Here is a 10,840-nt window from a genome sequence, read left to right as displayed (position 1 = left end):
AAACGCATCATCACAGTCTGTGAAAAGGGTCTATTGTAAAGGTCCCCATTCCTGTATTTTGCCTGGGGCCCCCAAATCACTAAATCGGCCCCAGGCTTTATGTGAGCATTAACGTTGCTAATAAGCATGTTTTTACATCTGAAGCTAATGGGGAAATTTAGTTTACTAGTTAAACGCAAAGTTAGCCTGTAAAAAGGACTTTTTCCACACTGTAAGACTCATATTGATTAATTTAAGCGAAATATTAAAACCCAATACGTATTTTATGGCTGTTTGGAAACCTTGGGATCTTGACTAGAATGTAAAATAAAGTTCTGTGGATTTGAACAAAGCTTGGCTGGATTTGATCCCACACGAGGAAGCTTACAATTACATTCACGCAAAAGATAAATGGCAAATGTAAATGTGGTATTGGTGTGTGTAACATTTATTGCTGTACTCGACATTGAACTTGAAAAAATAAAACCCAAAGGAACAGGTCTGCCTGTCAGTCTGTTTATCTAGCTGTCTGCCTGTCTGTGTAACATTAATATCTCTTTACCTAACTTTTTTGTCTCCCTTTACAGCAACAATTTCCAGTTTGAAGATGGCCCAGAGAGGTAAGCCTTACAGTTGCTAATCTAGAAGCATAGGCAAGTGTGCCTGAGAACGATGGTATGATCTGCAACACTGTCTTTTTTTATTACTGATGTATTACTGACTAGCTTTTTCTTTCTTTGTTGTTATTCAACAAGAGAGAACTCCAATCAGTCCTTATCAAAGGGAAACCCTGAAATCCTTCTTTAAGGAAGGAATGACAAGAGTAGGCGGCGAATTGATACCGAGAGCTGCATCGGCCACTGGTTTGGACACTAGTGTCATAGAAGTAAGGTTTACTTTAGTGCTACACTAACAAACAAAGTCAAATAAACATTGTTGACATTCAGTTTAATTGGTGTAATACTTTTTTGTTAATCTTTCTTTTTCAGAACTGGATTGGTAATTACAAAAGATCAAGTTTAATGACAAAAGCTTCGTCAGAGCCCCGGCCATCAAAGGCCAAAGCTCATATTAGAGAGCTGTCGCCTTACAATCTTTTTTGTAGGGACATACTTCGAAACAAAGGTGAGAGACAAAATGTAACGGCTGCTTTAAATTGTTATACTAAATGGTTTGTTGTTGTACATAGTGGCCCTGTTTACATCAGGGGTTTTGAAACAGATTTTCAAGATAGGATCTGGCAAGTACTTCACTCACACAAATTGCATTCATCAGTGTAAGACTGCTGAGTTGTTACAGAGAAATGGGTTTCACAACCCAAGTAAACCAGTGTGTTGGACAGATTGTCGTTGTATACATTTACTTTAAAAAAGAGATGCTGACTCTAAAGTGTTAAGTTTTCTGTGCATCTACTTTTTCCTTAGGCTCAATGAATGATATTAAGGGCAGGTGGGCCACATTGGCGGAAGAAGAAAAAATTAAATACTCTCAAGAGGCAGCAGCACTGAGGGCACATGGGCAGGACCTTAGCCCTGAGATGAGGGATGCCCGAATCAAAATGCACCTTAAAAAGCTGAAGTTAGAGGTTTGGAAACATGCTTCATTTGCTAGGCATTAGTGGTATTATTATATTATTAGATGGAAGGATGATTGACAACAATTGTGATGTGTTCAGAACATTGTGACAGACAACTGGATTGTTTATCTGTAGATTTTTTTTCCTCATTTCAAATGAATTCATCCCAAATAAATATTCTAGCTGATTTTTGTTTACAAGGCTATCAACAACAAATATTATCACATTGAAGAAATTGTCAAAGGTTCATACCACCCTCTCAAACTACATTCCTACTGGTTGGTCTAGTCTATTAAGATCAAGTTGGTCAATTGAAGCATTAGAAATCACAAATGGCCATGAGTCAAATTTGTAGTTGGATATTGGACTCTTTGTAAACACAGCTAATGTATAGTTAATGCAACCCTGGTGGTCCTTGCCAAGCCCTGTTATAAGTTGTTTCTTCAGTGTGTGTTAGATTTTTAAAAGTAGGTTTTGTCTATTTTGTGTATCAGTTTACTATTTTTGTGGTTGTATTCTTTATCTAAATATTGTAAAGGTGTCCAAGCTTGAGGATCTGGGTGTGGAAACTGCCGTTTTATCATTTGACCGCCAGAAGTCCACACTAGAGGTGTTCGAACTGAGCAGCAAAGGAGCCACTGATTTCCTTGAATCGTCGGACACAGTGAACAACTTTGCACTGCATTTCAAAGGTATTGGTTATATGAAAATCCACTGAAATGGACTCTGGTCCATAATAGTGCAAATGTACATAATACAGTTTTATGAAATGAATTGTTGTCTGTTGTTACATCAGTAGCCAGCTCCTCAGCCGCAATGCCTAAAGATCAAGTCGGTGTTCTGGTAGGAAAAGTGCAAGAGCTTTTCAACCAAAAATATAGTAAGTATAAGTTCAAATACCTTTAAAACGGATTTAAAGAAACTGCTTATCTTGATAACCTAATATACCTTCATGAATCCATTGCATTATTATCAAATGAATAAATTAGCTAATGTACCCATCAACCATTAGATTATGACACCTTACCAAAATGACTGTTTGCAGCCTGTACATTGGCTATCAACTAGATGAGAGTCACAATTGTCCAACTGTGTAACGTGTGTGCCCGTGTCTTTCAGAGGAGGCTGGAGGTACTGGAAGGGTCCCCTACCAGTCCCTGGTGAATCAGGGCATGGCCATTAACGTTGTTGGACTGCCCAACAGCCTATCCCTCAGGAAGCCTTCCTTTTATGGAAGGAAACAACTGGAAGCAATTTTAAAAGCTGCCGAGGAGATTTCATTTGAAATAAGTAAGTGACATTACCAGAATTGTCTTTCTCCACTTGTGTTTTGGCAAACCATTTGGCTCTATGCAAAGTGGGGAAAATAAGTTAACTAAAGAATAATACAGGCCTACATGTGAGTCTTTGTATAGTGCTGGGCCATTGCATCTCTCTCCGTCTCTTCATCCCAACTGGTCAAGGCGGATTGGCTGCCCACCCTGAGCCTTGGTTCTGCTTGAGGTTTCTGCCTCTTAAAGGGGTCATGATGCGATTTCTTGTTTTCCTTTCTCTTAAGTGTGCTATGTAGCTGTTTGTGCATGTATAAGATCTGCAAAGTTACAAAGCTCATAGTCTCAAACCCAAAGAGATATTCTTTGTAAAAGTTAAGGCTCAGCCACACCTTCCTAAAACACTTTATTCAAACACACCGACAAATCTACGTCAGTCTATGGGGGCAGAGTTTCATAACACCACCCAAATGTATACGCAAAGAAATAAGGCATAACTTTTATTCTCGTCGGCGCCACCATGTCATTGAGACGCTGAGTTTTTCGTTGCGAAAGCCAAAGTACTTTGTTTGGCCTTCCAAAAGAGGAGACAATTAGAAAACAGTGGCTAAGCTTTAGTTACAACTCTGTTCTAGAACAGCACAACCCAAATATTCGACTGTGCTGCGCATTTCGGAAGACCTGGGAGAGCACAGACCGTTTCTACGATAACAAATGCAAACTTACCAATCCGATACTTTTGACGTGTTTCAGAAAGGCAGGGCATAGAGAAGCAATTAACACCGCATAAACACATTGCATTAAACCAAATACACAAAATAATGTTCTTTTTAGAACCATCATATGACCCCTTTAAAAGGAAGTTTTTCCTTGCCTCTGTCACCTAGTGCTTGTTCATGGGAATTGTTGGGTCTTTGTTACAGTAATAATATTATAAAGGGCATGGTCTAGACCTACTATATTTGAAAAGTGCTGTGAGAACTTATGAATTGGCACTATATAAATAAAATTGAATTGGAACAGATTCAGGTTATAGATTCTGTATGTGTCTTTGACAGTTTGTAAGGAATGTGACAATATTTCTCAGTTTCGGCATTATAATGGAACACAATTTCGAAAAAGGCACCTCTCCAGAATATCCTATAGCTGTTAAGTTGAATGTGACTAGTGACTGTGGCCCTTGGTAATGGTTTTCATCTTTTTCATGCTCATCAAACTATTCACTAATTTAATTCTATGTATATAATTCCTGTAAATTACATTCCTTCATTGATACTGCTATGTGATTAATTATTTTTCTCCAGTAATGCAGGAAGGCCAATTATTTGTTATGCTCATGCTACACAAATGTTTTTTTTTTCAGATGCTGCACAATTCAACCCCACTGAAATGGCAGAGGGAATGTCAGAGCACAAGGATGCAGAAGGTACGCTGAGTTGTTTTTATTTTATCTTTAAATAAATATATAACATTAAACTTAAAGGGTTAGTTCACGCAAAAAAGAAAACTATCACATAATTTACTCCCCCTCAAGTCATCCTAGGTGTATATGACATTCTTCTTTCAGACGAATAAAATCAGAGTTATATTAAAAATGTCCTGGCTAAACAAAGCTTTATAATGGCAGTGACTTGTTGGGTCATTCTTGAAGTCCATAAAAGTGTAGCATCTATCCATCATAAAAGTGCATCTATCCATCATAAAAGTGTAGCATCTATCCATCATAAAAGTGCATCTATCCATCATAAAAGTGCAGCATCTATCCATCATAAAAGTGCATCTATCCATCATAAAGGTGCATCTATCCATAATATAACTGCTCCACACGCCTCCGGGGGTTTATAAAGGCCTTCTGAAGCTAAGTGATATTTTTCTTTGTGTAAGAAAAACATCCATATGGAAAACTTTATAGACTAAAATAACTAGCTTGAAAGTAAATTATATGCTCATGCCATATTGAGAGAATATCAGCATATTAGTTGAAAATGTTGGCTGGGCACCTCAAAATTATCCAAAGCCTTCGTGATCGTAGGTAAAATGACATCTATCTTCCTTTCCTACAGAATGGCAATTGGCACAAGAGGAAGAACAAGACTCCAAAGAGCAGATGAATCTGCTGTAGTAGTCCATCTCAAAGAGTAATAACAGCTCTGACATTTGTGACATTTGAAAAGTATATAGAAAGATGGGGTACTTAGAGAACAAGGGCTTTCCTATTGAATTCCAAAATAAATCCATATCTCCGTTATATACTATCAATGACCTTTCTTTCCTCTGTTCCTCATAGGTCTGCTTACTTCTGCATGCAGCCAGAGGGAGAATAACTTGCATACATTTCAGTATAATGAGACATAAAAGACCAAGTACTATTTTAACCTGTTTCAGCAGGTAAAATGTCCATGTAAGAATGTATAATAAATTATGTAATTTTTGCATGGCACCTGAATGATATTTTATGATATTTCCTAATTAGTTAGGACTTGTTAGGAATTTCCGAAACTGAAGCATGCCCCTCTTGTAGGACACTGAAGTATTGCAATTTATGATTTAAAGCTGCAGTAAGATATTTTAAATCAACCCAAACAAACGGACCTTTTTATTAATTGCTCTGTTGAAACTCGCAAAGAAAGAGTGGATGTCTCTTTATCATAGCTGAAGCGAGACAAAATAATTATTTGCGAAATATAAATAAAATATTACAAATGAATGACAAAGAAGAACAAAAAATGAACATACATTATACAAGAGTATATGTAAACACCAGCTCCAGACAAGCAATGAACAATGACAATAATGTAGCTATCATTAAGTGGCTGCATCCAAAAAGTGGAAAATGCTGCCTTCGGAGGACACGTTTCAAGGTAGGAATGCACCAAGGCAAGTCCGAATCTAATGTTAGCTTCACTTCCTGTCTCCAGAGATACCTTCATCTGATCTATTTTTGAAGCCAGCATATTTGTATCCTTCGCTGCCTTTGATATCCCACAACCCTGTGCTTTCCATTCTGTGACAGTTGAGCTGGGGAAAAAAGATGGCGTCCGAAAGTTGCGTTTGCTGGTCAGTTTGTGTGTAAATGTACGTTTTTTTACCAACATTTTCTACTTCTGATGCTATTTCTAGCGATAAATTTATGTAGTAATTAAATATTTCTTTAGTTCTCACCAAAGCTCTCTCTATTTTGCTGTAGATCATTAAACGGTTACACTGCCTAAGAAGTCTGTCCGAAATTTGTTTCGCGAGGTGCCTTCATGCACAAACGCTGCCTTACAAGTCATTGTCTGATAAGGCAGCGAGGCAACGAGTCAGCTGTCTAGGTTTTCGGATGCAGCCACAGAGTCAGGCCCTGTCCCAAATGGCCTGAGAAAGAAAACGTTTTCTAATTTTAACGTGGGTCCTAAAGCTTATGCCTGATCATAACCCTTCTTTTTCCAGTGATATTCCTCAGCCATCTCTTTCTACAGTCTTTCTTCAAATCTCTCTCTCCTCCCCCCCATCATGAATGTATACGCCCCCTACTGCTGATTGGCTACAAGTGTGTTGTGCTGCAGTGCAGCGCAATTTGAAATGCAATGTTAATGTATAGCAAAATGCACAATGAAATACAGTACCATATAAAAATACAAACAGGATGAGTATGGGGAAGAAAATGTAGTTAAAGGGGTGGTAAAACACATTCTTTCAAAGTCTTGATTGTGTTTGTGGGGTGCACTGTAACATGTGTTCATGCTTAGTTTTAAAAAAATTGCATTGTTTCATATATTTTACCTTTATTCTACACTGCTCTGTCCCTTCTATGAAGCCGGTCCCTCAAAAATACGCAATGGGCTCAAATTGGTTAGCTGGCCCAGTGTGTTGTGATTCGCTAACCGCCTAGTGCATGTTTTTCAGAAACGTCACGCCCCTTACCTTTACCGGTAGACTGTGCTTTGGGTAGTGTTAGAAACAATGGTGTCAATAAAACCATACCAATTTGAGCCCGAATCGGACCCAGAACATTTTAGTGAAGATGATCGAGCAGAACCTGTTCAAGAACAGCTGTTAAACGACATTTCAGAATGGTTTGTTTTTTGTTGTTGTCTCATATTTTTTAGATACGTTGTTGTCACGACACACCCACAGGAAACAGTAAGATCCATTTGCAGTATCTTTATTAGGGTAATCCGTACTCACAAAACCAGTCCAGGCAAGGGTAAAACTCCAAATAGTCAATCCAAACACAAGAAAACAGTGACCCAGACTTCGGCAGTGACGTGACATAACAAGGACTCCCTGACAACACTGAAACAAACAGGGTATATATACACACACAGATACTAACAAGGTGGGGAAACAGCTGTGTGCAATGATCAATGAGTGACAGAACAGGATGACGGGAAATGTAGTTTAGGTGTGAATGACACTGTGAGGAAGGAGGAAGGAGTGACATAACCCCCCCCCCCCTCTACGGAGCGGCTACCAGACGCTCCAAGACACAACTACAAAACAAAAGTCCAGGAGGGAAGTTGAACGGTGGAGGATCAGGGGGAGGGATGGGGGCCAGGTCCATAAAGGGGAACAGGAACGGGGTGATGGCTTAACCGGCGGCCAGAGCAAAACCGACAGTCCATCGGGCAGCCAGGATGAAGACTCCCCCCTCAGGCGGCCAGGGCGGATCGCAGAGTTCGGGAGGCCAGGACGGATCGCAGAGTTCGGGAGGCCAGGACGGATCGCAGAGTTCGGGAGGCCAGGACGGATCGAAGAGTTCGGGAGGCCAGGACGGATCGCAGAGTTCGGGAGGCCAGGGCGGCACGTCGGACACGGCAGGAACCTCCGAGATAATCTCTGTGCTTGGGACCACCGGAACAGGGACCACTCCAGAGGAAATCCTGTGCTCCTCCCAGGCACGCAGGACTGCCTCCACGAAGAACCACATCACAGCCCTCCAGGCCGTGTCAGGACTCAGGACCACTCCAGAGGAAACCCTGTGTTTCTCCCAGGCACGCAGGACTGCTGCCACGAAGAACCCCATCACAGCCCTCCAGGCCGTGTCAGGACTCGGGACCACCGGCACTGGGACCACTCCAGAGGAAACCCTGTGTTTCTCCCAGGCACGCAGGACTGCCGCCACAAAGAACCCCATCACAGCCCTCCAGGCCGTGTCAGGACTCTGGACCACCGGACTCGGTACCACCGGAACTGGGACCACTGGAACACGATCCACAGGAACACTCGGGACCACCAGAACACTCGGGACCACTGGAACACTCGGGACCACTGGAACACTCGGGACCACCGGAACAGTCACGGAGGGAGTCTTCCTTCTCCTCCTCCGTTTCGAAACTGGAATCACCAGAACAGGGACCACCGGAACAACAGCGGGCTGTTCAGGGACGTTAGGAAGGCAGAAAGTCTTCCTTCTCCCCCGCTGTCTTCGAGAGCGAGTCGATGCTGCGGTCTCTTCAGAATTCACAGGGAGCCTAGTGGTCTCCTCAGTGATTCGAGCCCACAACGCAAAACACTCGAAAATGCTCATACGAACCGGAACTTCTCCAGACTGAGCATGCCTCCTCCTCTCCCTCTCGGTGGCTGGGGAAGAGACATGAAAACCCCCACTGCTGGACCTATACAGTCCTTCTATCACGACACACCCACAGGAAACAGTAAGATCCATTTGCAGTATCTTTATTAGGGTAATCCGTACTCACAAAACCAGTCCAGGCAAGGGTAAAACTCCAAATAGTCAATACAAACACAAGAAAACAGTGACGTGACATATAACAAGGACTCCCTGACAACACTGAAACAAACAGGGTATATATACACACAGATACCAACAAAGTGACGGGAAACAGCTGTGTGCAATGATCATGAGTGACAGAACAGGATGATGGGAAATGTAGTTTAGGAGTGAATGACACCGTGAGGGAGGAGGACCTCTAGTGGTCACCCGGGGAAACACAAACCCGACACTGTGACAGTTGAATGCAAGTTAAGTTTGTAACGTTGGGTGTTTGTCGGATAACGTTAAGTATGAATGAGCGTTTAACAAACTGGTTTGCAGAGCCAAACAGCATTGTCATTTGTTTACTTCCTTGCTACAACGTACAATTAACAATGCGAACTATTACAGGAAAACACATTGACGAAAAATAAATCATACTTACAGGTTGTGGCCCGTAAACAGCTTCTGTTTTTAAAGTTGGAACTGCTCCATCTTTCAGGACAAGCCGTTGTGCAAATCCTGCATTGAACTCGTGAAGATTGTGGAAGCTTTCCTCCGTAAAATGTGCAGCACAGAGAGCAGGATTTGGATAATAATTATGAGGGACCGAGTTAAAAATAAATTTTAACCATTGATCCCTAGGAAGGCTGAACAAAGTGGACCTGCAATCCGGATGAAAATAGCAGCGTTTCGTCGCCATTGCGGCAACAACACTCCAGCCTACTAAATATACTTTCAATTTCAATTTATTAATAGGATTAACCCCTTGAGATGTGCCATCTCCTTTTCGAGGGGGTCCTAACATTCACCAATCAAAACATAACATTACAAAATACAAGCACCAATATACCACAACAACTCTTCTCCACAGCAATACAAAATGGCCTCGCCCCCCTTATTTAATATTCTTGGAGGAGGGGTTTATGTAAATATTGGGACTGGTGATGTCAGCAACCCTGGAGGAATGTCTGTAGTCCCTACCGGCCGTTTGCTGTAGTCCTTAGAAATTGATTTCTTTAAAAGCAAATATCTCCCTTTGCTTTAAACTTTGAACGTTGTAACTTTCCAGATGTTGTTTATGCTCAAACAGCAATATTGCACACTAGCTAAAGTTAGAAAAGTGAAAACGTGTTTTACCACCCCTTTAAAATCAATACATATATGTGTAATACACAAATGAAGAGGCTAACATATCAAAGTGCATGTATGTCTAATTCAGGCATGTTGGTTAGTTTATAATAATGTCACTTTTCTTTTTCCTTCCTCGATTTGTCTTGCGTATAAGTTTCTGAAATGCTTTATTTTTTTTTTCCCAGAAAGGGTTTTAAGCCTTTGCAGGCCATCTCAATGTGACATATTCTATGTATGTGTATTATTTAATAAAAGCTACAAACTATATCCAGCACTGTGCATCAGACAAAGCAAAGATACGTTACTAAACGGCTCTTTTGATTCACTAATGATAGCTAATTCAGTAGCACACTGAGGCTGTCAGCAACATTTGTGAGGTTGATTGTTACTTCTGTGTGAAACTGTGGGTGTCTTGACATATTAACCCTCCCCTTTTATTTCATCTTTTCTTCAGGCATGCTCAAGAAATAGTTTTTTTTTTCTCTCTCTCCTACTTGACTTCTATTCAGTCAAATTTTATTCTTCACTTTCTATAGCAACATGGACTAGAATAATTGTTCATTTAATTTTAACAATAATTTTTTAAAAAGAAATGAACCTCATTATTTTGTTCTTTGCCTTTGTTTTCTCTTAATGCTGTTCTCTGATATCACTCTTAGTTTCTCTCTTCTAATTTCTCCCAAGATTTTTCTTTGTTTTATTTTTACATTTCTTTTTCAGTTTTCTTGAAGCCATCTTGAATTTCATATTTCAAACAAGGGTTCGGTGGGTTAGCATGGTCCTGTTTGCCCTGCTGTTAGATGCTGTAACTGCACCATCTGGAACCAAAAAACACCTTTTTCTCTTTTGACAACCTGTCAATTCAAAATTAGACATGTAGGCCTATTCTTTTTCTTTTTTTGCAAACAAGCAAGCAAATTGTGAATAATATATAGTCTTTTAAATAAAGGATAGGCCTATACTGTAATTCTTTGTCATCCTTCAAAGTGAGTCATCCTCTAAATCTGCTCCTTTTGATTCTTCATTGTGTAGTTGAAGCTCTTGGATTTCTCTATTGCCTCCAGACCTCTCAAAGAACTTCTTCCAGAGCTTCCAGACAGATCGTTCTTCTCTCATGAATATACCATGCTCATTCAGCCTGTCTTCAGGTCCCAAAATCTCATTGGAGCCGGTCCTCTCTGA

At 40.6% G+C, this 10,840-nt stretch overlaps 1 protein-coding gene across 1 annotated transcript; it reads left to right on the top strand.

Annotated features, from left to right (window-relative positions):
- Nucleotides 1–586: 586 nt before the first annotated feature.
- LOC307135655 (uncharacterized protein) lies at nucleotides 587–10,840 on the top strand (the record flags this gene model as incomplete). The annotated part of the gene is made up of 11 exons (XM_079832228.1): nucleotides 587–599; nucleotides 735–865; nucleotides 969–1,104; nucleotides 1,404–1,564; nucleotides 2,094–2,247; nucleotides 2,355–2,435; nucleotides 2,675–2,845; nucleotides 4,190–4,252; nucleotides 7,672–7,802; nucleotides 7,914–8,105; nucleotides 10,691–10,840. The coding sequence occupies 11 exons, from the start codon at nucleotides 587–589 to the stop codon at nucleotides 10,838–10,840; spliced, it is 1,383 nt and encodes a 460-aa protein (XP_079688354.1).

Source organism: Gobio gobio (genome assembly GCF_949357685.1).
Source record: "Gobio gobio genome assembly, chromosome: 12".
Lineage (NCBI taxonomy): Eukaryota > Metazoa > Chordata > Actinopteri > Cypriniformes > Gobionidae > Gobio > Gobio gobio.
The sequence above is the reverse complement of the archived record's forward strand: the minus strand, read 5'-3'. Positions and strand labels throughout refer to the sequence as shown.